The sequence below is a fragment of the Rousettus aegyptiacus genome, unplaced genomic scaffold (genome assembly GCF_014176215.1).
Source record: "Rousettus aegyptiacus isolate mRouAeg1 unplaced genomic scaffold, mRouAeg1.p scaffold_m13_p_6, whole genome shotgun sequence".
NCBI classification, from domain to species: domain Eukaryota; kingdom Metazoa; phylum Chordata; class Mammalia; order Chiroptera; family Pteropodidae; genus Rousettus; species Rousettus aegyptiacus.
In genome coordinates this window covers 76,732,071-76,758,758 of record NW_023416309.1, presented here as the reverse complement: position 1 = coordinate 76,758,758, position 26,688 = coordinate 76,732,071, and the positions used below count along the sequence as shown (strand labels likewise).

The window sequence follows — 26,688 nt, the reverse complement described above, 5'->3', positions numbered from 1 at the left end:
GAAAAGTACACTTCTCAGAGATGCCAGAAGTGAAGCTTACTTATCACCACCAAGAATCTAGGATGACCACCAATCTATCATCATCATCTAAGAAGTCCACCTTAAACAAGACCACTATGGTGACCTTAACTGAGGAGGTTCTTCTAGATTATCAGTCAGGTGTCAGAATGAGCCCCAGGCTTCCTTTGCTGAGTGTTCATGGCTCTATGCTCTGACATTCCAACTAAACCTTTCATGCATCTGATAGTGAAAACTCAATAAGGCCCTCTGATGTAGGGGTCTAGCCCAAGGTTGCTACTTGAGGAATGGGTCCAGTAGAAAGGTTGAATTTTTTTCTTTTAAAAAATGTTTTATTGCTTAGAATAATTTTACATTTACATAAAAATTGCAAAGGTGGTACAGAGAATACTCATATACCTCACATCTACTTTCTTCTATTATTAACATCTTTCATTAATATAGTAAATTTTTTACCATTAATGAACCAATACCAATCTATTCTATATTATATCATTACCAATATATTGTTATATTAATATATTATTAATAATATATAATTACCAATTTTATATATAATATGTAATTATATAATTAATATATAAAATGGCAATAATATAACAATATATTGACAATATACCAATATATTACTATTAATGAAAGTCCATACTTCACACAACTTTTCTTAGATTTTTTTGTTTTTAACACATGCAAATTATTGTATAATGTATTATGTAATACATTATAATATAAAGAAAGTAAAGATCATCAGACATCCCACTGTCTTGAAATAGCCACCATTAGCATTTTATTGATCATTGCTTTATGTATATATGTGTTATTTTATAAAAATTGCATAATAGCGTGCTTAGTTTTTTTTTCCTATTGTGGACACTTTCTATTCCTTCCTCCACATTACCTCTTCTCTCCACATCTGCCTCCAGATAAAGGAAGATTGGATGCTCAACTCTAATAAAAACAGAAAGCAGTCTTCATCCAAGAATGTGAAGCATTGGCAAAGTGGCCTGGCATAGGAGGGTCTCAACTCTTTCTTTCATTTGATGCGTCACCCTGAGCAAGACTTTCTACTGAGCCCTGTGTGAAATAGAAGGTTTGATTCACTTGGTAACAATCAGGTTCCTTCTTTATTATTAAGCAGCAGCAGGGAGACCCTGGAGATTACTCACCATGTTACAGGTACAGAAGCCAGAGAAGTTTCTGGTGAAGGGAAGGAAAGAGGGTGCAGTGATGTGCACGCCCTAGTCCAAGAAAGCAAGGAAGGGCCATATATAAGAAAATGAGTTTAAGAGAAATGAGATCATCTCTGTTGTGAGGCACTATCCACGGCAGTGCCATTACCTAGGGACCTCAAAAATGAAATCTCCCAGGAAGCATTGGGGGTTTGGGGAACCATAGACTGATAAACAACCCAAGCCTTTAATGAAGCCAGTAATAATGCTTCACAACTTTGTGCTGCTTTTAATTTTCTCAAAAAGGCTTCACACCCAAATCTTTCCTCCACCTCTCTTATTGGTTCCATGAGGGTTACTAGGGGGTGTTATTAATCCCATTTATCTTACCAGGACAGTGCAGTCCAAAGAGTTTATCCATCTTCCCAAAGTCACCCATGGAGCTAATGGTGGAGCTGAGACTCGATCAGAGTATAGACTGAGTGTGTTGTTTTCCCAGATTCCTGGCCCAAAGAAGGGCTTTGAGCAGAGAGTGCTGACCCCTAGGCCTTGACCTGGGGATGAGAGGATGCAAGAAAGGAGGCAAAGGAAAGAAGACTTTTCCAAACTCAGTTTTCTAATGAGTTCTCAGGATTGCAATGGTTTCTCCTCAGGAACTTGTTAGTGGGGGCCACGGAGGTTACATCTTAGGGGTCCTATAATGATTCTGGAAGTGGCAGTAGAAGAACTGGGTTGTATTAGGAGAGACCATGAGGTCCCCAAAGATGTCATCCCCCACACCGATTTTTTAGGCCAGGCACTTAGAATTTTAGGGTTCTAGTGATGAGATTAATGAACAGAGAATGTGAACAGGTTGTCTAGCTCTCCCTCGGTGTCCTACTTCCTGTTCAAACAGTGAGTGCCCACCATAATAGAGACCTTGCATTTCTTTAGCTGTAGGACCTCTAATTCCTTGTCCTTTGCCAGGGCAGCCTGGTGCAATATGAAAAATGTGGACAGGATATATAGTTAGACTCACTTTTCCAATTATTAATGTGTAACTTAGGACCAGATGCTGAACTCCTCTGGGCTTCAGTTTCCTCGTCTGTGAAATGAAAACAATATCTCTGACCACATAGGGTTGGTCTGAAATTTAAATAAAATAGCATGCTTACAGTACTTGTTAGGGGAACAACTACTACTACTACTACTATGACAATGACGACGACGACGACTACTACTACTACTGCTACTACTACTACTAATAAAATAGCCATAACTTATATTTACAGTACTTTAGTACATCATCTTAATCCTTTCAATAACTCTATGCCATAGTTTGTCCCACTTTGCAGAGGAAGAAAGTATGTCTCAGAGAGATTTAGTAACTTGCCTGATATTTTGCTCTAGGATATGGAAGAGCTGGAGTTCAAACCTCATCATGTGGTTTTAGCAATTTTCCATAAAACGTTTCATCCTCTTTTCTTCCAAATGCTTTGAAAAGCAACTGCTGCCACATCGTACATCCCTGTGACTGTCTCTGCCATCAAGACATACTCTGATGTTGGTGCCAGACTTTTTCAGCTCTTTTTCATGGTCAATCATAGATATCTCCACCTGTAAGATACTAGCCAATTGGAAAGGAGTTAGTGGGCATATTTTCGCCTTTAGATGCTTACCATTCATCTTATAATGTGCCTTGTATCTCTCATGCAGTGGATGAGTCTGAGGTTCCATGTCCAAGTCACACTGATTCTTGTAAATCCATTCTTCAGCTCTAGACTCTAATTTTAGCTAAAATCTGCTACCATCTACTATATGACTCTCTTATTGTCTAACTAAGCTGCTCCTGCCTACCCTATATGGTGTCATAACATATTTTAAAGTAATTAAGTAATTAAGACTATGTCATATTTGAGCAAAATTAGAGAAATGAACCAATTTTTTTTTATTAGAGGAAATAACATGAGGAAATTTGATACATGACATGAGTAGCTAATGAAGCAGTAGGAAAAGGATAAGCCTTTCAATAAACAATGCTGAGGCAATCAGGTGTCCACGGAGAAAAAAATGACACTAGATGTCTTTCTCACTCCATGCATTAAAATTCATTTCAGGTGAATGAGATAATTATATTGAAGAGTAAAAACATAAAACCTTAAAAATAGTCTATAGAATATCTTTATGATCTTCTAGGAGCTCAACTATTCTTTTAAAAGCACCCCAAAGCATTAACCATTAAAAAAAAAAAAGACTGAGAAACTTGCCTACATTAAAATTTGAAACCTTCGTTCATCATAGGACAATAATTTTTAAGTGAAAACACAGCTATAAATTAGAAGAGATTTGCAGCACATGTATCTATTCTGGAGTATCCAGAATATGTCAAAAACTTCTTCAACTAATAAGAAAAATACAAGGGAGCCCATAAAAAGTAGGCAAAACACGTGAACAGGGATTTCACAGAAGAGGACACACAAATGGCCAGTGAATCCAGGAAAAAGAATTCAGCCTTGATCATAACCTAGTAAATGCAAACTAAGATCACACTGGAGATACCATTTCATACTCACTATATTGGTCTAAATGAAGAAATGAGATAATAGCAAGTTTTAATGAAAATATGGAGCAACAAAAATTCTTATACACTGATGGTAAGACCATAGAATGGTGCAAGCACTTTAGAAAACAATTTTGTTTTATCCTTTACATCTGAAGACACACATATTCCATTCCTAATTAGAGACCATAGAGAAATTCTGTGCACCAGGATATGTGTGCAGGAGTGATAACAGAAGCAAAATATCTTCAAATGGAAAATAAATGATAAATTGTGATATATTCGTATCATATAATGCTAGACATAAAAAATAAATAAATAGTTGTAGGCGCTAATATAGGAGAATCTCACAAACATAATGTTGGGTGAAATAAATAAGTCAAAGAAGAATAATTATTGCATGATCCCATTTATATAAAGACCAAATATATACAAAACTTATATATCATTTAGAAAATCATATAACTGGAATAAAAGGTTTTTAAAATGATTTTCTTTTACAGAACAGTATTATATGAGTGAGGAGATAGAGAAGTAAAATTAAGGAGGGACACATAAGGGCTTCAAAGGCAATGGAATGTTTTATTTCAAAAACCGTGTAGTAGGTAGGATATTTGCTTTGTTCATTTATTATTTTTTTAAGTCAGATTTTTTACAAACTGTAAAATTCACCTTTTGTAGGTGTATAATCCTATGAGATTTGACCAATGTATACAGTTGCATACACCACTACCATCAAGATATAGAATATTTCTATCATTCCAAAAAGTTCCTTGGTGTCCCTTTGTAATAAATCCTATTCACTCACTCCAATCCCCTAGAAACTATTCATGTGTTCTCTATCGTTGTAGTTTTGCCATTTTGAGAATGTTATATAGAGGTAATCATATAACCTTTGTGTCTTTTTTTGCATAAAAAGGAGCTATCGACAAATACTAAACTCATGTAAATGATAGGCATGTTGAAGTATTTAGGAGGAGATGTACTAATGTCTACAATTATTTGAAATGCATCAAAGTGTAAGATGAAATGATAGATGGATAGAGAGATGGGTAAATGAATAAATATGTAATAAAACTAGTACAGTAAATTATAATGATAAAATCTAGATGATGAGCACATGGGTGTTCATGGTATAACTATTTGAACTTTACTGTATGTTTGAAAAAATTTACAATAAAATATCAAGGGAAAACAGTCTATCATTAGATAGAAGACTTGGCCAAATACCTTGCTATTGCATGTACCTGTCTTCATAACCTTTGAAACCAATTCTAGGAGTCTATTCTAAACAAACAAGAGTTGTATACATAAGGAAAAATTTTAAGTAACTTACCAATAAGGGAATAATCAAGAAAAGTTTATGTTCTTTATTGAAATTCTCTTTCTGTAGAGTCTGAAGATGGGACTAAGGGGGAATGGTGCCAGAAGATGAGCTTCCCTCTAATAGTTTACTCATTGTTTTTGGACTTGGGCATATCACCTCTCTCCACCCTCTCCCAGGAGGTTCTACCATCCCTTGTACAAACTGACCTCAGCAGGACTCTCCCATCACTGCCATTTGTCGATTCAATTCTAAGGTGAAATAACCTATTCTCAAGCTGAAAATACCATCACATATGAATATTAGTGTTTTATGTATTAAATGCATTAAAAAGAAAATGGGCAAAGTATTCTTAATCAAATTAAAAACAATAAAAAAGAGACACTGTAGGTTTTTTTCAGCTTTGTTGGGAGCAGAAGTCTGAGCATTGTAGCAAAATCATCTAGTTGAGTAAAATCTGTATCATTAACATCTGTAAGTAAATATGGTGTAACCATCATCATCATCATCATCATTATCATATCTCTCATAAGTCACAATATAAATTATTTATTTTATTTTATTTTTTAGGAAAAGTAAGATTAATCAAAAGTACATTTTAGAAGGAGACTGGCCATGCTAAGGAAGGCTGCAGCCCTGTGGAATTTGGGAAGTGAAAAGATAAAAGAAATAAAAGACAGAGTACTCTTCAAGGGAGGAGCAGGTTTTCAGCAAAGAGAGCTATAACCTCAATATAAATTAAATGGTCTAAAAACTCAAGCAAATTTGCTTTCTTTCCACAAGATGATCTTTGTTACATGAGAGCTTTGAATTGTCACATGTTTATGTAATAAACCTGTTTTCTTTTTCTTTATAGTTAACTGAGTTAAAATACTTCTGTTAACAAACAAGTCAGCAGGCTTTGAAGCCAGTTAAAATTACTCTCAAAATAAGGATATAGGCAAAAGATATGGAGAACATAGGTGAGGGATATAAAAAATGCATGTTTCCCCTGTCTCTTCCAACATAAGTAATTATTTGTATTTTTGTCATGATGTAATAGGTATCTAGTCTTGAGGATGTAGAGTATCAATGAGTGAGACAAGATCTGTGCACAAATTGGGGGTAGACTACTCAGGGCACAGGTCAAAAATCGGAGATGCAGAGTCTTGGTTGCCTGGACCTTGAGAACACCATGCTAAGCTAAATGAGTAAGACAGAAAAAGCTGAGAATCATATGATTTCACTGATATGTGGGATATAAAACTGAAAACAACAAATGAACAAGACAAACAGACTCATTAACATAGACAACAGTTTGGTGGTTACCAGAGGGAAATGAAGGAGAGGGGAGGTAGATAAAAGTAAAGGGGGTCAAATGTATGGTGATGGCAGGAAATTTAACTTTGTGTGGTGAACACACAATACGATATACATATGAAATATTATTGAACTGTATACTTAAAACTTAATTATTACATAATGTCACCCCAATAAGTTTAATAAAATAAAATAAATAATAAAAAAATAAAATAGTGAAAATTGAAAACTAAATACCCAATGGTTAAGTAAATTTGAATACATGCAAATGATAAAATTTAGAAAGTCATAAAAATTTAAAAAATAATATGCTACATGAAGCTCAAAATATAAAGATAGTTTTCAAAAGCTGAAAATAAAATTTTGTTCAATATCATGACTTTTTATAAATAAAAAATTATTAAATGTGTGTGCACGTGCATTCATATGCATAGTGATTACATAATAGCTATTTGTTCAGGCTTATCTTCTTCATGGGGTGGTAAGCTCCATGTGGGCAGGGACTACATCCATCTTGATCACCTCTTGACTTGCACATTTCCGGCAAGTAGTTATTTGCTTAACGAATACTTGCTAAATAAATAAATGACATATTCTCTTCTCTTTTAAGTATGGTGAAAAGGGGCATCTGGTTTGGAAGATGAGGAGTTCTGGAAACCCATATCTTCCCCCATTTCAGTAGCTTAGCAAGAATTTGGCTCAGCATCTTAGTGGAATAATGGGCTGATAACCAAGGCTGAGCTCTCCTGGAAACTCCCCTGTTTAACAAACTTCTTTATCTAGCAAGCACTGGCTCTTAGGCCATTCTACGCACACTTCCAATTCCTACAGTGTTTGTGGGTGATGGAGTCCCTCTCTACTGAAAAGCTTACCATAGTGTGCATAGTCTAGTCATACTCACCCTTAGCCTCCTTCCACGTAGGAAAGGGAGAGTTCAGAGAATTGTTATGCTCTGCTACTTATCTGCTTGTGAGCTTTTCCACAATAAGCCATGTGGTTCTACGTGTATGTATGTGCATGTGTATCTTTTGTACAATAGTTGGAAACATTATGCATTCGGTTTTGTACGTGACGAGCTTGAGGTTCCCATGGGATGTTCATGTAGAAATATCTAATATACAGTTAAGTATTATGATCAATAACTTAGCATCTGAGTTGGAAATAAAAATTGAGGACATCAGCATTCATTGCCTTTTGACTGTTATAAGAGTGTAGAGGAAGGGCACCCAGCCCCAGGAGCTCACAGGCAATCTCCTGGAAGAGAGAAGACCTGAGATGGGTCTTTGAGGATGGAGTATCCTGGGTTAACAGGGTATGAGAAAAGATGATTTTCCAGGGAGAGAACACAACCCTTGTCATGGTAGGAGTAATGGGTCCCATTTGGGGTCTATAACTTTCCCTGGACAGCTATCAACAGAGATCTCAACTCATCCTTATTTCCTGACAATGTCTCTTTGGCCTGTGACAGCCTTGAGCCACTATGAACCTCCTCAATTGATTCTGCAAGGAACTTTTCCCAAACTTGCTAATGAGAGCCTTTCTTCATTAACAAGGAATGTTAAGGTTGTATTTGATGCCCAAAGCTACTTTCAGGAGTTAGAAAAACTAGAGTAGTCCTGGTCTAGAATATACTCCAGATATTTATCTTCCTTTATGGTGTTTGGCACATGAGGCTGGAAAATATTTAGGGTCAGAATACTAAAGGATCTGGATTATGCTGTGGGAACAGAGATAAGGCAAGGCATTTGTTTGAGACTAGAAGAGAAGCCGGATTTGACGGTGGTTTGAGTTGTGATGCGAGATGTGAGGTGACCTTGTGAGATGATGGAGGGGACACTGCTCCAGGGATGAAATAGGAGTAATTCCTGCCCCAGGGAGTTACAAGTCACTACTCCTCCCTTCCAAGAATATGGGCTGGACTAAGTCAGAAACCCCAAGTCTCAGCTCCATCCCTAGCACTGTGTGACCTTTACTGCACTTGAAGACTTTCTGAGATTAATTTTAACTCTATAAAATTCTGATAAGAGTGCAATGCTCAAAAAATGTTTTTGTTAAATAAATGAATTTTGCCATATTTATGAAGGCCATACTTCAATCCATTTAAAGGAAGTCAAAAACATTTTAAATCTACAAGAGATAATTATGTCTGTGGAAAAGGCAGGTGTTTATCTGGCTCTGGTTCCCCTTGGAAGATGCTAATTTCTGAGGACTCCAGGGAAAATCCCAATGTGAAAATGATGTCAGTCGAGTTGTTTCTCTTTTTGTCTCTCTGTCCTTATAAGCTATTCCTTCCATGGAGGCCTCTGGGCTGGCATAACTATCCTTCCTCTTTGCCCAAGAAGTGTCTGTCTCCTTGGCTGGGTGAGTGCCACCCCAGGACTCCTCACTTCACACTCTCAGCTTGGTTTTCTTATAAGCGCAGTTCATCCCCTGAACTTTGAAATGACTTCTCCTTTTCTCTGAAAAGATCTGGTGGGATTTGGGGGCTTGAATGTGAGGGTTAGAGAGAGGGAGGAGTCAATGATGAGTAAAGTTTCAAGCCTTATTAACTGGGAGAATGGCATAGCCATTACCCAAATAGTAAGTCAAGAGTAGATTGAGCATGAATTTCATATTGGGATAGACAGAGTTTGAGGTGGTCCTCAAAAATGTCCCTGTAGATCAGGCCAGACCATTAGATGGTGGTTGAGTTGTGATGCGAGATGCATTATTCTCAACATTAGTCATCAAGAGATGTGTTCCTCTGCTCATGCCTCTTGCCCCTTAGAGAGCTCTAACTTCAGCCTTTTCCTGTCCAGAGTAGACTCCATGTGACTGGCTTAAATATCCTTTCCTTAGCTAGAAGTTGAGGCAGACCATTATGTATTTTATTACTGGGTTGAGGAAAGGAAAGCATTGTCTAAGTAATCATGCATATGAGCAGCACAGCATTATAGCAGACTTTGGCCTTATCTGGTCATCAGGTCCATGACGGTATGTGTGTTGGATGATGTGCAATTAGAACCAGGAGACAGATGAGCAAGAAGGTAAGTGATATTGGAATTAGAGGCATAGGGAAATTCAGAGTCTAAGTTTCTGCTTATCTAGCTGTGTGAAAGCTCAACTGGGTATCCACTGAACACACCTAGGAGCTTACACCTGGAAGCTTTCACCCTACTCACAAGCTCTATTTACTTTTTTCTTATTCAGTAAAAGGTAATATTTTGAAGCCCAAATTTCTTAGACTCTATATGGAAAAATGCAATATAATCTTACTATTTAGAAAACCTAAAAAGCTACTAGTCACCAGCTATAGAGCTGTCCCAGTGATAGCTCATTAATTTCACTGTTTTCATTTCATTGCATTTTACTTTTTTTCTGAAAAGTCTAGACCAAGTTTCATGGCTTCGCAAATTAATCTCTTAATAGTCTGAGCAATGGCACTTGTCACTACTGTCATCACATTTGATGACATATGTATGGGGAGATTTTAGGAACACCAGTTGGGGGGAACATGCCTTTCTGTTCCTTTCCTCTGCAGCTTCCATTTCACACTCTGAATATTGTGCATCTGAATTATGGCCATGCCACCATCTGCAGGCTCGGAGATTTCTTCTTGGAACTTTGGTCTCAGGAAAATAATCTTCCCCTTTAAATTTCACACGTTTCATTTGTTCTTCTTTTTATGTCGATTAATCTATGCTTGTTTGAGTCTGTCCAGTGCCACTGTTCTTACAGAGACATATTTATTCACCACCCAAAGTTAAATTTCCTTTGTCACCATATGTTTGACCCCTTTTACCCTCAGTTATCTTCCCTCCTCCTCACTTCCCTCTGGTAACCACTAAACTGTTGTCCGTGTCCATGAGTTTCTGCTTGTTCATTTGTTGTTTTCAGTTTTATGTCTTATGTATGAGTGAAATCATATGATTCTCGAATTTTCTGCCTGGCTTATTTCACTTAGCATGCTATATCAAGATCCAACCATGCTGTCACAAATGGCAGCATTTTATCTTTTCTGATGGCTGAGTAACATTTCATTGTACATATGTGTCACATCTTCTTTATTCAATCACCTATCAAAGAGCCTTCAATTGTTTTCATGCCTTGGTCACTGTGAATAACGCTGCTATGACCGTCGGGGTGCATATACCTTTATGGATGAATGTTTTCAATTTTTTAAAGTAGATATCCAGAAGAGAGATTGCTGGGTCATATGGTAATTCTATTTTTAATATTTTGAGGAACTTCCATACTGTTTTTCATAGCGTTTTTATCAATTTACATTCCCTCCGGAAGTGTATGAGGGTCCCTTTTTCCCCACGATCTTTCCAATACTTGCTATTACTTGTCTTGTTGATGATAGCCACACACAATGCAATATACATATGATGTATTATGGAATTGTACACTTGAAACCTATATAATTTTATTAACCAATATCACTCCAATAAATTTAATAATAAAAAGGTTGTATTTATTAAGTCTTTTCTTATTATATCTCAATCTTTTACTTTCTTCCCATTAAATTGATGCTCTCCTGGACATGGCTACATTTGGTGGTTGCTATCAAGATCTCATTCTTCTTTTACCACCACTGGCACCTTCTAGCTTTGCTCAGCCCTATTGCTGGTGGAAGACAGTCATGGATCTGGGAGCCTCAGGAAATAACTCAGTTGTCATTGAGTTTGTCCTGCTGGGCCTAACAGAGAGTCCAGCTCTACAGCCCATCTTCTTTGTCATATTCCTTCTTGCTTATGTAGCTACTGTAGGTGGCAATTTCAGCATTCTGGCTGCCATCCTCATTGAGCCCAAACTCCACACCCCCATGTACTTCTTCCTGGGGAACTTGTCCGTGCTGGATGTTGGGTGCATCAGCGTCACTGTCCCTGCCATGCTGCGTCAACTCCTGTCCAATAAGAAAAGCATTCTCTATAAGGCTTGCATCTCACAGCTCTTTTTCTTCCACTTCCTGGCTGGGGTAGACTGCTTCCTGCTGACCGTCATGGCCTATGACCGCTACCTGGCCATTTGCCAGCCCCTCACCTACAGCACCCGCATGAGCTGGGAAATCCAGCAAGCCCTGGCGGGCATGTCATGTGGCCTTTCCTTCACCAATGCACTGACCCAAACTGTTGCCTTATCTACTCTTAAATTCTGTGGTCCCAATGTGATCAATCACTTCTACTGTGACCTCCCACAACTCTTCCAGCTCTCCTGTTCCAGTATCCAGTTCAATGAGCAGTTGCTCTTTATAGCAGCAGCCTTCATGGCCGTCACCCCCTTGGTCCTCATCGTTGTGTCCTATGCACATGTTGTAGCTGCAGTCCTGCGAATCCGCTCTGCCGAGGGCAGGAAGAAAGCCTTCTCCACATGTGGCTCCCATCTCACTGTGGTTGTCATATTCTATGGTTCAGGTATCTTTAACTACATGCGACTAGGTTCAGCCAAGCTTTCAGATAAAGATAAAGCTGTTGGAATTTTTAACACTGTCGTTAACCCCATGCTGAATCCAATCATCTACAGCCTCCGGAACCCTGATGTGCAGGGCGCCCTGAGGCGGGTGCTCATGAGAAGACCACTTTCCAAGTGACATCTCTTCCTCTGACCTTAGAGAATGTCATGGCTCCACTTACTGATTTCATGAGGTATTGTGATTAGTGCAAGTGGAATGTGGATCTGATGAAACTGAATCAGAGACTGGCTTAGGAAGGAGAGTACAATAAAAATTATAATAGCTGTCTCTTGTATTGTGATTACTACAGGCATTGTTTTAAATGACTAATATCAATTAATTTATATAATCCTTGTAGCAACACTATGAGGTATATACAGATTAGCAAATTACAGATTAGGAAATGGAATCTCAGAGAGGCTAAGTAGCTTGCCCAAAGTCACACAGTTAGTGAATATCAGAGCTGGGATTTGAACCTAGGCAGGTTACTTCTGTAACTACTGCCTATCAAAAGTTAAACCATATCAAGGAGGAAGGGTATGTGTAAAGTGGAATGGGGGAATGGATGGGCACTGAAAAGAAAAAAAGAAAAAGATCAGTGTGATAAGAAAAAAATTATTTAAATAAAATGAAAATGTGAATTATAAAGTTTTGTTCCTTTAACAGATTTACGGTTTGTTCCAGGGCAGCTGATAGAGGTTGAGGGAATTGTTGTATGCCAATTTCAACAAGTAAACCAACAAAAAGAAGAAATTTTAAAACCGAGTCTGAGAGAATAGGCCCTGTTTAGAAAAATCATAGAGATGAGATAGAGTATTATCATATTAGGCCAATGATAACAAAAAATACATACTATAAAGTTAATTAGAGAAAGAGATTCAGCTCGTTTGGAAGTCTTTCTGATTGAATGGCAATCTTTGTCATTTCTGACATAAACCTGAAACCAGCCCTCTCTGTCTGCATTGCGGTAAGGAGGTAAGGCCTTCATTTATAGCTTTAAACAGCACTCTCTATAATGCAATAAAGTGCATGATTTTAAAAAATTAGAAACTATAAAAACAAAATTAAAATTACTCATACCTTCATTAGGAGATGATCATCATGGACATTAAGCATATAATTGTTAAAAAAATTTCACACCTAATACATATTTGCAAAAATAGAATTATTCTATACCTAAAGCTGTAAGCTCCTCTTTTCACTGAATAATGTAGGTGGACATCTTTCCATGAAACTAAATATAAATTTTTCTCATCTTTTTTCTTTGACTGCATAGTAATCCTTTGAATGGATGGAACAAAAAGGATTCAACAGCCTTGTATTAGTGATTGCATGTTGGTTCAGATAATCTTGTATGGAGTGCCATAATGAATATTCTTATATATTCTCTGTGCACACTCTTGTAATTATTTGCTGATGATACAGTCCAATGAATAGACATCCTGGGTCAAAGGACATGAACTTTTTCAAGGTATTTGAAAACATATTGCCAAATTGATATTCAAAAAAGGTTGAACAAATTGACACCTCTACAATCACTTCATCACTTCTATCTTTGCCAATCTGATAGGCCAAATGTTATAACTCAGTGCTCCTTTAATTCTAAATTAGTTAATCACTAGTAAAGTATGTATATATACATATGCGTACATATATACACACAAAGACAAACATCTTAGAAATAAATATTTCCATATATATTTAGACATAGATAAAATAGATAAAATATACATTAGAAATATATGTTGACACAGATAGAAATATATTTCCATATATATTTAGACATAGATAAAATAGATAAAATATACATTAGAAATATATGTTGACACAGATATGTCTTTTTTTTACAAATGGGAAAGTGCTCTTATTAATAATATTAATTCTTTGTCTCATGAATATTGTAAATGTGATGCTCTCTTTTACCATAAAGAAGTTTTAAATTTATATGTGGTTGAATTACATGATCTTTTCTTCTATAAGGTTTTGATATCTGCTTTTGGTACAATGCCTAGAAAAAAAGTTTTTCATTTTTGAATGAATAAATTCATTGATTTCTGCCCCCCACTGATATGAAATGACATCTTTGTTATCTGGTAAATACTTCTATAGTTTTGGGTCTGTTAGACTCTCTTTTCCAGCACTACACTTTTTAATCACTATGGTATTAGAATACAAATTAATATGCAGTTGTTGAGGTCTTTCTTGCTGTTCTTTGTTCCTTTACATTGGCACGTCTTAACCTTACTCATTCCTAAAACTACAATAATTCTTCTGGGTCAATTTTTTAAATCCATTTGTAAAATTCGACTAATATAGTATCAATGTATAAATTTAGGAAGAATTGATGTCTTTGAATTATTGATTTTCCCTTTCTGGAACAAGGTATATCTCTCTGCCTTTACTTGTCTTATTTTTAAAATAAGAAATTAAAAAAAAAAAACATTAGATCATGCGAAACAAAAAGTAAAATATCCCTTGCCAAGAGGAAGATAGGAGTTATACAGAGTAAATCAGGAGCAAATATGGATTAAGTTTTGCTCATTCTGTGGTAGCTGGCTGTAGAGCATCTCTGAAATTCCTACACACCACTAGGAACCCTGGAGAAAGATTCTGTGTAAATTTACTATTCCGATAATTAGAAACATTTACACATAGAAAAGCAATGGAAAAAAATCTTTTTTTCTTTGTTTTATAGAATTCACCAGCTAATAGAACCCTTATCTATATCCAGAGCATAGAAATGTAGTTTATAGTACTTAAAAATAAAAACCAACAGATTTCCCATGTTTTCCACCACTCATTGAAATCTGTCAATAGTGGGTCCACATCCTCATTTGTCAGCAACCACATAGGGCTGTTTCTATGGCCCTCTTTGGAGAGGGCCAGTACTCTCCTGTTCGTCAAATCTTCCTCCTGACTGCATCATCTGCCTGTCCCCTGTAGGCATCTGAGTTTGTCGTTCCCAATCCAGACTTTTGAGGTTCTAGTTTTGGGGACATTTAACACCGTTGAAAAAGGTTCTATATTTAATGTATGTCTCTTTCCTAGAATTTTCTAATTCTATCAGAACCCTAAACTTATAATACAAGAAATCACTACCAACACATAAAAGGTAATACGAATGGGATGAATCTTTGTCTTGTTGTAAGGAAGATGGTCTTACTAGCTAGGCATTATCTAGGGAGAGAAAAGAGGTTCAAACTTGTCACTAAATTGGACCTGATAGTAAACTGGACCTAACATATTTCCATAAACGCATAACTCTATTGAATTATTAATTGATTCAAAAGCATTCATTGAGCAGCTAAAATGTAACAGGAATAACACTAAGTTTTGAGATAAGAGTAGAGCACAAGCTCTGGACTTGATATCGGAGGAAGCCAAAAAGGCCAAGTTATAGAAACACATATAGGTGCTATATGTTAGATGGCTTACATGCTCAGTGAGGATAACAAGTCTTTTGTGGCAGGGAAATGAAGGTGTTGAGAAAAGGCATCCTGGAAGAGATGAAGATTGAGTCATGTGTTAAAAGGTAAGTGGGCATTGGCCAAGTTAACTAGGGAAAAGGCCATTCCAGGAAGAGTGTGACCTCTTCCAGGGCCCTTTAAGAGGAGTGGCGGAAGCAGGAAATCATTGCAGTAAGATTATAGAGTGATCAGGGAGTCAGAAAATGAAGATCATGGATGAAGACAACCCTTTGGAGAAGTTAACTGTGTTTGGAAGAAGGGAAGTTCCAAGATGAGCCAATGAAGAAACAAGATTAAGAGACATTCGGATTTTGTTCAAAGATAAAAAAAAAAGCTGCACATTGATATGTTAGTATGCAAACATCACCAACAAAACAAGAGGTTTAAGAAGTCTAAGAGAAGGGAGATAAAAAGGAATGTGAGAAAATAAAATAGTTATAACAGAAATGATTAATTTTCTATATGTTTACATATTTATTAAGAGAAAGTACTCACTGAAGTATTTATTGAAGGAAATATAGCAAAATATAACAATTAAGTACTGAGTTCTAGGTAATTTTAACTTCCCAGTCACTTCTTTTGTTAGCAAATTATCTTGTAAATAATTGATGTGTTCAATTGTTAACAATGTCTGTTTGCTGTACTGATTTATCATCTGTCTTCAGATACTTTATAATACACAGAAAATTATAATAAAATGTATTAATTATAATGATAAGAGTTATTTACAGCTTATTATAAAGCACGGAAATTTAACAATCATTTACCTACAGACCCTTTGAGCATTGAAAACTATGCCTGATTATCTTACAATAATCATATAAGGTTTAAATTAATAAATGTATATCAACATTTTTTTCATGTATTCACTCACCCAACAAATGTTTATTTGAGTTCTAACAAACAGCACAATGGACTACAGAGAGAAAAACTCAGTCTCTGCCCTCGAAGAACCCGGTCTGTTGTGGCAAAGTGTTATAACAATGTTAGTTATTAATATATAGTCATTATTTTTATTTAAGATTTCTCTTTGCATTGTCAGAAGCATAAATCTCTCTCTTAAAGGATAGCATGAAAATTGAAAATACTGTGGGTTAAAAGATATGCAAATATTATTAAATATAGTAATAATAATTCTTTATATGCAAGTAGTTTTACTCAATTCACAAAAATACTTTCATGCCTGTGTCTCATTTAATTTTCAAGATATCCTTGTCTGGCCTACAGTGTAGCATCATTATTACTCTTAACTTTACAGAAGAAAAAGCTGAAGGGCAATAGGACACAGTTGCTTGTTCAAGAACAAATCCTAGAACTTAATACACTTGAAATCTAAAAGATGTTTCCAAGGATGAATAGAATATTTTAAGTAATTTCAAATTAAGTTGTATAGAGGCATTGCAACTGTTTGCAATAAACTCTACAAGAAAAAATAGTATCATTTTTTAAAATAAAATAGAAGGGATCTATTTCTCACTGAGTCAAACAATATACTTAATGGTAAACTCTAGAAGTATCTCCTCTAAATTCAAGGCCAAAACATGAGTGCATTACAGTTTTAACCATTTATGTAACTAAACCGTGATTTGAATAGTTTGAGAAATTATGCTAATTTAATAGGACATCCTGAATTACCCCATTCATTTGAGTGATTTTATCTTCCCCAATGACTTCTCATTTCAAACTTCAGATTCACCAGTCTAGTGAATATTTCTACATACATTAAAAATCAAGCAAACTCTAATTAAACTTATCTTCTTGCTAGCCTTGCTCTTCTGATATCTGTTCATTTGTATACCATCATTTGGTCAGATAATGATTACAAATAGAAGTCATCAATTTGTTTCCTTGACCGTCTTGGAATTCTTGACTGTCCCATGAAGCACAAATTCATGAGCCAATAAAAATGAGCTGGAAAGAATTCACAAATAATTAGAGTTCTCTTTATTATTTTCTCTCTGTTACATTTCCATGTAGCTCTAAACTTTCTTACTCTGAAATGGGCTTCTGTCCTGCTTCTGGTCCTTGAAGTTGGTGCTCAGTCTTGGTCTCTGGGGTTAGAACCTCAGTTTCCCCCCGTGTCTTTCCACATCCCAAACTCTCCGTGTCCTGGGTCGGGCCTTGAGATGCCCAACCTTGTCCTCTTGTCTAATACTGCTATGTAGGTCTTTTTCTCAAGAGGACCACATAGAATTCTTGGTTGCTCCATTAGGGTATATTCTACAGTCCTCATACTAGGATGTGAGAAATACAGGGAACACTGGTTCAAAAAAAATTTTATACATGTTTATTAATTTAAACTTTATATGAGTAAGATAATCAGGCCTGGTTTCAATGCTTGAAGGATCTGTAGGTAAGTGATTGTTAAATTTCTGTGCTTTATAATAAGCTGTAAATAACTCTATCGTTGTAATGGGATCTCAAGTCACTGACCACAAACTGGAATATCCCAGGACTTTGGAATCAGTACTGAAATGATCTCAGATAAGAAGGTGTGGACCAGGCTTAGGTTTTGCATACCTTGCTGTGAATCTGGCACAAGGCAGCCCCATGTGGGTAAGAAATACATCTGGCCTCCTCCGTCTTCTGCCTGATCAGTACATAGAAAACTTCATTAGATGTCCAGTGTACTACTCAGTGACCTCTGATATCCCCTAACTGAAAACTTATTAGCATATCATCTCTTAGCTCAGCCAAACTCTATATCTCATTTATTGGTACAGCCATAATTTCTATTAATAACTTTTTAAAGTTTTCCATTTTACCTGCCTCCTTTGCATATGTTCATCCTGCTTAAAAATTATGACTAGGTAAATTGCCTACAGGAAATATCCAAATAGGAGGCAGAAGGATTTCTTACACTGTAAGAGCACCACTTAGGGCCTGTGACCTGATATGATAACTTTAATTATCATCCAAATAGAATTAGTTTAAAGGAAAACACACCTAGACACACCATAATCAAACTGCTGACTACTAAACATAAAGTTTTGAAGTCAGTCAGAGAAAAACATATAGAAGAATAAGAATGACAACATACTTATTATTAGAGAATATGTAAGCCAGAAGAAATTAGAGTAATAACTTTTAAATGATGAAAATAAAAAGCTGTCAACACAGAGTACTATGTCCAACCAAAATGTCTTTCAAAACTGAAAGTGAAATAAGGATTTTTTCAAAGGAAAAAAGGTGAAAAGAACTTATCACTAGCAGATTTATATTATAATAAATGTTAAGTGACATTCTTGCAGCAGAAGTATAATAATAAATAATGGATACAAATCGGTATATTATTTAAAAATCAACCAAATTAATTCACCATGTTAGCTGACTAAACATGAAAAGACATATGATCACCTCAATAGATTCAGAAAAAACATTTGACAAAATTCAACATTCATTTGAGATGAAAATTCACATGAAACTAGGAAGAGAAGGTAACTTTATCAGCTTGATAAAGGATGTCTGCAAAGAACTCAGAGGTAACAGTATAGTAAATGGAGAAAGACTGAATGCATTCCCCCAAGATCAGGAGCAAGGCAAAGATGTTGGCATTCACTTCTTTTTAACATTGTGTTGGAGGTTCTAACCAGCACAATATGACAAGAAAAATAAAAGTCATACAGATTAATAAATGGAGGAAGTAAAACTGTTTTTATTCATCATAACATAATCTCCTTTGTTGAAAATATCAAACAATCTACAAAAAGGTACTAGAACTAATAAGTGAAGTTAATGAGATCAGAGCATACAAGGTCGAAGTATACAAAGTACATGATACATAGTATAGAAAAATTAATTGTATTTCAATATAATAACAAAAAATTGAAATTTGATGTTAAAAATAACATTTAAAATACATTAAAACATGAAAAAAAGATAAATTTAAAAATATGTGTAAGACATATACACTGAAAACTATAAGACATGACTGAGAGAAATACAGAAAGACCTAAATGAATGAAGAGCTATGTCATGTTCATGAATCAAAAGACTCAATATTGTTAATATGTCAATTCTTCCAAATTGATCTATAGATCTTGGCATATGTTTTATAAAAATTGGCAAGCTGACTTTAAATTTTACATGAGAAAACAAAGTATCTGGAATAGCCAAAATAATTTTGAAAAATAATAACAAATTTGGAAGACTTACACTACTTATTTCAGCATGTACTATTAAGCTACAGCAACCAGGGACAGTGCATACTAGTATAAGAATAAATATATAGATCAATGGAATAGAATAGAGTTTAGAAGTAGATCCACACATGTATAGTCAGTTAACTTTTGTCAAAGTTTCTGCGTTAATTCAATAGAAAAAGATAGTCTTTCCAAAACATGGTGCTGAAACAAACATATCTCTATACGGAAAAAAAAAAAATCCTCAACTCTTACCTGCACCAATCATAGATCTAAGTGTAAGAGTTAAAACTATAAATCTTTTTAAAAATAGGAGAAACGTCTTTGTAACTTTGAATTATACAAAGTGTTGGAGGAGGTAATCAAGTGGACATAACAATTAAAATTATACCTTAGTAACTTTTAAAAAAAATATACCTTAAAAAGAACAATATGAAATGTTAATGAGAAAAAGTACCAGAATCAGAGGCCCAACATGACCTTCACCATACATAGACATATTCTCTGGCCTTGGCAAGTTATCTAAGCCTCTTGGATCTTATTTTTCCCATCTACGATATAGTGACCTTAGCTTTCCTCCCTTCTCAGAGATACAATGAGCCTGGAGAGATGTCATGAATCTAATGTTTCTTTAATAGAGTCCAAAATACTAGGTGGATGAGAAAAACCCTTAAGGAGTGGGGCTGTTTGTTTGCCTTGGGCTTCTTGTACAATCCCACGTGGGAGCAGGAGAGGGGGATAATTTTTAAGGCCTCTAGATGCTTGTTAGTTCCCAAATAGAGAGAACATCAATATAGACTCTCTTGGCCCTAGCCTCACTCTATTAGCCTTTGGAGACCGGCTACCTTGGGTTAGCATAATATTCACTTCTCTGTATACAAGAAATCCCACCCAAGAGCTCTACTCAGAGTGCTCACAGAAGGTTAAGTTCCCACTGCTCCAGGAAGATCTTTCATGATCTTCATGTGGCTTTTTCCTTATTGATAGGAGAATAAAGGATTGAGTGATACTTGGATTCAGGGAGTGGTAGTGAAATATAATGGCAAAGTTTTCCACTCTAAGTGACTGGAAGAATGAAGGACAGAGCTGGCAAGTAAAGGGAAGTCAGAAGGGAACTGATTGGGGTAAAGAGGGAAAGAAGTAAAGAGAGTCTGAAAAAAGCCATGGAGGCTATTTAAATTGATCCAGGCAGAGGAATCAATATTTATAGAATCTTATACCTCTAAGTAAATCCAGAGATAATGCAGTACAGCCTTTCACATTACAGAAGAGAAAATAGATAGATATTAGAAAGATGGATAAATAGATGATAGATGATAGATAGATAGATAGATAGATAGATAGATAGATAGATGATAGAGAGAGAGAGAGAGAGAGAGAGAGAGAGAGAGAGAGAGAGAGAGAGAGATAAACAAATAGGATAATGACAAAGGCCTTGGGAAACAGCAAGGTTTGGCAGAAAAAGGACTAGTTCTCCATTCAGAACAAACTCTGAAATATATGAACTTAAGTAAGTTAAATTTTCTGATCTTCATTTTTCTTATTTGTAACATGATTACCTATCTTTAAGAATTTTTGTAAAATTTAAATAGAGTAATATATAATGGAGTTAATTTAAAATTTTAAATACCTGACAAAAAGTTTATATTCAACTAAACATTAGCTTTTTTTAGCCTTCCTTTCTTTTTTCCTTCCTCTCTCACTCCCTTCCTTTCATATTTTTTCCTTTTTTTCCCTTTATGGTCCCAATGCTCATTAATAGTCGAAACTTGTTTATAACACAAACATCCGGACTCCAACTTCACAGCTTTTTCCACTGTGCTGAGTTGTCCATATATACCAGGAAAATGAGAAAATGGAGGGAGAGAGGGAGGGAGGTGGGAGAAAGAGAGAGAGAGAGAGAGGGAAGAAAGAAAGAAAAGAGAGAGAGAGAGAGAGAGAGAGAGAGAGAGAGAGAGAGAGAGAGAGAGAGAGAGAGAGAGAGAGATTGAGTTAACCTGAGGTTAACTGAACTTCACATGGACATGCAGGGTGAAAGATGGGAGTGGGAAGATTGGAGAAGTAGAGAATGGACAAATGAATCCAGGATGGAGAGATGTAGCTGGAGCTTGGAGCGAGAATGAACTCTTGTCACTGTGCTATGTGTCACTGCTCTGTGACACTACTGTGTCACTACTATGATTTTAAACCCTGATTGGGCTTGCCTTAATGTTAACTAGGAAAATTCATCCATGAGGACATTTTTTTTAAGGTAACAATGGCTTCTTAGAAATACCCTCTGCCTTCTTAGAGAACAAATAACCTGTATCAACAAACTGCCTGTCCCAGAGGTGGCAGGTGTTGGGGTATTCCTGATGAATCCCTCTGCCACCTTTGAACAGAATCTCTGGCTTAAATCCTAGCTCCACCACTTAATAGCTATGGAAATCATTTATTCACTCTCTTTCAGAGAATTACAGTGAGGTGTTTAAAAGCATTGATTTTGAAAGCAGACTGCCTGGTTTGAACTCAGCTCTTCATAACCTTGGACCAGTTACCTTACCTCTTTGTGCCTCAGCTTCTTTTATGTAAAATGAGAGTTATAATAGTATAATAGTATCTACTTCATAGAGTTGAGAATTAAAGGAGATATTACATGTAAAACACTTAGAATGGTGCTTGACACATAGTGTTAAGATTAGATCTTGACACGAGATGTAATTAGGTCTCAGTTATTATTATTAATACCTACCTTATAGGATTTTTGTATGGATTGAAGGCAGTAAAACATAAAAGTAACTTGACTAGAAAGTGCTTGATAAATATTACCTGTCACTGGCTGTCACTCTCATTCCACTATCTCCAGGGAACATTCTCTTATTACTCCTATACTAACTTCAAATGCTACATTTTGCTGGGCCTGCACAGCACTAAGGGAGAGATTATATGCTTGGGAGAAATTCATAAGAGGAGAAATTTATCTTCTCCAACTATAGGACAGGATGAGATTAGCTATGAGGAAGGAATTATTGTGTTAAGCTGTGAATATGGAGAGTTGGACAGCCCTGGGTTAAACTCTGTTAAGAGCTTTATAATCTTGGGCTACTTGTTACTCTTTACAACTTCTGTGTCTTGATTACAAAGACATGGCAGTAGTTATCAGACAGAGTTCTATGAGAATTAAATGAGAAAATAAATATGGAATACTTAACACCATACTCATAGTTTACACTTTAAAAATGGTGCTAGTCCTTTGTTAAACTGACTTCATGTCATCTGATGCTAGCCTCTGCATACCTCCGTATTTTGGTGTGCTCCTTGCTCTTTTCTTGGCTCATTCCCTTTTGTATCTCTTTGTGATTTTCTGAGGTCTTGTCCTCCTACCCTTCTTTACGTTGCTACTCTCCTATATTGTGCTTTCTAAAACCCCATACGTCATTTATTCATTGAGCTCGTCAGAGCTGCTATTCAGTCACTATACATTGATTTGACCTTACTAGTTGTTAAAATACTTAACCACTTCTATATCATGTTGGTAAATAGCCACAGTTCTGGTTCCCCAGAGCAGTTCCCACTCCCTCGGTCCTTTTCTTGGATCTCAACTTGAACTAGCATTCATGTCTAGCATGGTAGGGGCCTCCAGGAACCTATTAAGCTCTAGGATGATATCCATTCAGAAGATAGGTGCCCAAGCCATATTATCCTAGCATCTTAGTAGATACAGATTAATTGTCTACTGTGTGCCTCTCTCCCCCTTTGGCAGGTCCAAGTCTTCTCCTCCTTCTACAACCCTCAGCAGCAGCCTATGGAGCCTGGTGTTTGGGGCAACAGGGCAACTGTCACTGAGTTCATCCTTCTTGGCCTAATAGAGAACACAAGACTGCAGCCCATCCTTTTTGCTGTCTTCCTCTTTGTCTATGTAGTCACAGTTGGGGGCAATGCCAGCATCCTGGCTACAGTCTCTGTGGAGCCCAAACTCCACACTCCTATGTACTACTTCCTGGGGAACCTGTCTCTGCTGGATGTTGATGCATCACTGTCATTGTTCCTCCAATGCTGGCATGTCTCCTGGCCCACCAGTGCAGAGTTTCCTATGCTGCTTGCATTTCACAGCTCTCCTTTTTTCAACCTCATGGCTGGTGTGAACTATCACCTCTTGACAGCCATGGCCTATGGCCACTACCTGGCTATCTGCCAACTGATCACCTATAGCACCCGCATGAGCCATGAAGTCCAGGCTTCTCTAGTGGGCATTTGCTGCACCATCTCCTTTATCAGTGCTGTGACTCACACAGTGGCTGTATCCATGCTTGATTTCTGCAGCCTTAACATGGTCAACCACTTCTACTGTGACCTCCCACACCTTTTCCAGCTCTCTTGCTCCAGCATTCACCTCAATGGACAACTACTTTTTGTGGGAGCCACCTTCATGGGGGTGATCCCCATAATCCCCATCTCAGTGAAGGGGAGGAAGAAGGCCTTCTCCACATGTAGCTCCCACCTCACCATGGTCTGTATCTTTTATAGAACAGGCTTCTTCAGTTATACACTTTTTGGCTAAGTCTCAGACTCAGACAGGGATAAGGGGATTGGGATCCTCGATACTATCCTCAGTCCCATGCTAAACCCACTCATCTACAGCCTCTGGAACTCTGATGTACAGGGTGCTCTGAAGAGGATGCTAACAGGGAAGAAGACCCCCGAGTGAGAAGGCAGAAACCCAGGACACCCCTCTCTCCTCAAGAACCACCCCCAAGTGATGCCAGAAACGTGGAAGAGATGTGCCCAGACAACAATACGCTGAACAGTTAAAACTCAACAAAAAACACCTAAACTGCACACCAGCATGTCTAAGCATGAGATCTGCACATAAGAACTACCACAGGTTAGAACCATTAATGCCCAGGTGACAAGGCATCTCAGAAAGAAAGAGAAAAATCTCCAAAAAATAAGCTTACAGACATAGAAATATGCAACTTAAATGACAGAGACTTTAGAATGGCACTTCTGAAAAAACTCAGTGAGATCAAAACGAGTCATATCAACAATTTCAGGAATTAAAAAAACAACTAGATGAGCACAGGAAGGAGATTGAACCCCTTAAAAAGAACATAATAGATCTTCTGGAGATAAAAAACACACTGCAAGAGTTAAAAAATGAAATAGCGAGCTTGGGAAATAGAGTCAACCAAATGGAGGAACGGATCAGTGATAGAGAAGACAGAAATCTAGAAAAGCATCAGAAGGAAGAAGAGAGAAATCAAAGAATGGAAAATAATGAAAGAGAAATACAAGAACTAGCTATACCATCAGGAGACGAAACATAAGTATAATGGGCATTGGTGAAGGCAAGGAAAAGGAGCAGGGACTAGAAAGCATTTTCAGACAAATAGTGGATGAGAATTTCCCAAATCTAAGGAATGAGCTGGAGCTTGGAATTCAATAAGTCAACAGAACACCCAATTATCTCAACCCAAAAAGGCCTTCACCAAGACACATTGTATTAAAGTTACCAAAAATCAATGACAAAGATAGAATTCTCAAGGCAGCCAGGAAGAAGAAAACGGTAACTTATAAAAGAAAACCATTAGATTATCATCAGCCTTCTCAGCACAAACCTTACAAGCCAGAAAGGAATGGAATCAAATCTTTAAACTATTGAGTGAAAGGAACTACCAGCCTAGAATGATAACAATGTATCCAGTTTAGCTTTCCTTTAGATATGAAGGAGAAATAAAGACCTTTCCAGGCATACAAAAATTGAGGGAATTCTCCACTACAAGGCCTGCACTACAGGAAATACTGAGTGGGGTCAGCTTACCTAAAACAAAATAACAACAAAAAAAATACATTAAAGTGACTATCAGGCAAATAAAAGGAGAGGAGTGTAACATTTACTAAGAACAGGGCATTATAAGCTTAAATAATAAAAAAGGAATTCTTATAACAACATAGTGATGAATGTTCAGCATACATGGGGACAAATTGAGATAAAATGACTGAAAAGGGGAGGATTCGAAGATCGAAATTTGCAGAGGGGAATGGAGATAAGGCACATTCAGAAGAAAATGGACAATTGAATGTATATAACTATCCTTTACATATTCGTAACGGTAACCACAAAAGATTCAAAACTGAAGTATATAACACAAAACAAGAAGAACCAGATGGAAAACCCTCAAAAGCCAACCAAAATAAAGACAACAGAAACACAAGGACAAGGAAGCAAGGAAAATACCAAGCTACCGGAAAGCAAAAGATAAAATGGCTATAAGATTACCTCATATTTCAATAATTGCCCTAAATGTAAACGGACTGAACTCACAATAAAAAGACACAGAGTTGCAGAATGGATCAAAAAACAACCCCCATTCATGTGCTGCCTCCAGGAGACACAGCTCAGCTCCAAAGACAAATATACACTCAAAGTGAAAGGGTCATAAATGATACTTCAAGCAAATGGCATTCAGAGAGAAGCAGGAGTAGCAGTACTAACATCTGACAAAATAGACTTCAAAATAAAAAAAAGATAAAGAAAGATACTGAGGAACACTTCGTAATGATAAAGGGAATCATGCATCAAGAAGACATAACACATTAATATCTACGCTCCCAGTCAGGGATCCCCAAAACATATAAAGCAATTACTAACAGAACTAAAGGGAGAAACAGACCAAAACACTATCATAGTAGATATCGACAGATGATCCAAACAGAAAATCGATAAGGAAATAACTTCAAAAATGACACATTAGACCAACTAGATATAATTGACATATACAGAGCCTTCCATCCAGAATGGCTGCTTATATATTCTTCTCTAGTGCACATGGAACATTCTCCAGAATCGAACACATACTGGGATACAGAGTTAGCCTCAACAAACATGAGAAGATTGAAATCATACCAACCATATTCTCTGATCATAATGCTTTGAAACAAGAGATCAACTGCAGAAAGAAATCAGGAAGAACCACAAATACATGGAGATTAAACAACATGCTACTGAAAAATAACTGGGTTAGAGAAGAAATAAAAACAGAGATCAAGAGATACATAGAAATGAATGATAACGATAAGAAAACATATCGAAACTTTTGGGACATGGCAAAAGAGGTCATAAGAGGAAAGTTCATATCATTACAGGCCTACCTCTAAAAACAAGAATGAACCCAAATAAACAACCTAACACTTTATCATAAAAAACTAGAAAAGTAAGAACAAATGAAGCCGTAAGTCAGCAGAAGGAAAGAAATAATCATAATTAGAGCAGAAATAAATGAAATTAAAAACAAACAAAAAATAGAAAAAATAAAT

The 26,688-nt window shown here is 36.5% G+C and overlaps 2 protein-coding genes across 2 annotated transcripts; both read left to right on the top strand.

Moving 5' to 3' along the window:
- The first annotated feature begins 10,973 nt into the window (after window positions 1–10,973).
- On the top strand, window positions 10,974–11,921 carry LOC107507634 (putative olfactory receptor 3A4). The gene has a single exon (XM_016138741.2). The coding sequence runs from the start codon at window positions 10,974–10,976 to the stop codon at window positions 11,919–11,921; it is 948 nt and encodes a 315-aa protein (XP_015994227.1).
- A 7,064-nt stretch (window positions 11,922–18,985) lies between these two features.
- Window positions 18,986–24,079, top strand: LOC107507633 (olfactory receptor 139-like). Its single transcript, XM_016138739.2, is given in 4 exon segments — window positions 18,986–19,011; window positions 23,203–23,396; window positions 23,399–23,490; window positions 23,492–24,079. Coding segments are annotated over 4 exon segments (900 nt in total).
- The last annotated feature ends 2,609 nt before the right edge of the window (window positions 24,080–26,688 follow it).

Bases quoted from the DNA above. Each gene is read 5' to 3' on its own strand.
- LOC107507634 (XM_016138741.2), top strand. From the start codon at position 10,974: ATGGATCTGGGAGCCTCAGGAAATAACTCAGTTGTCATTGAGTTTGTC.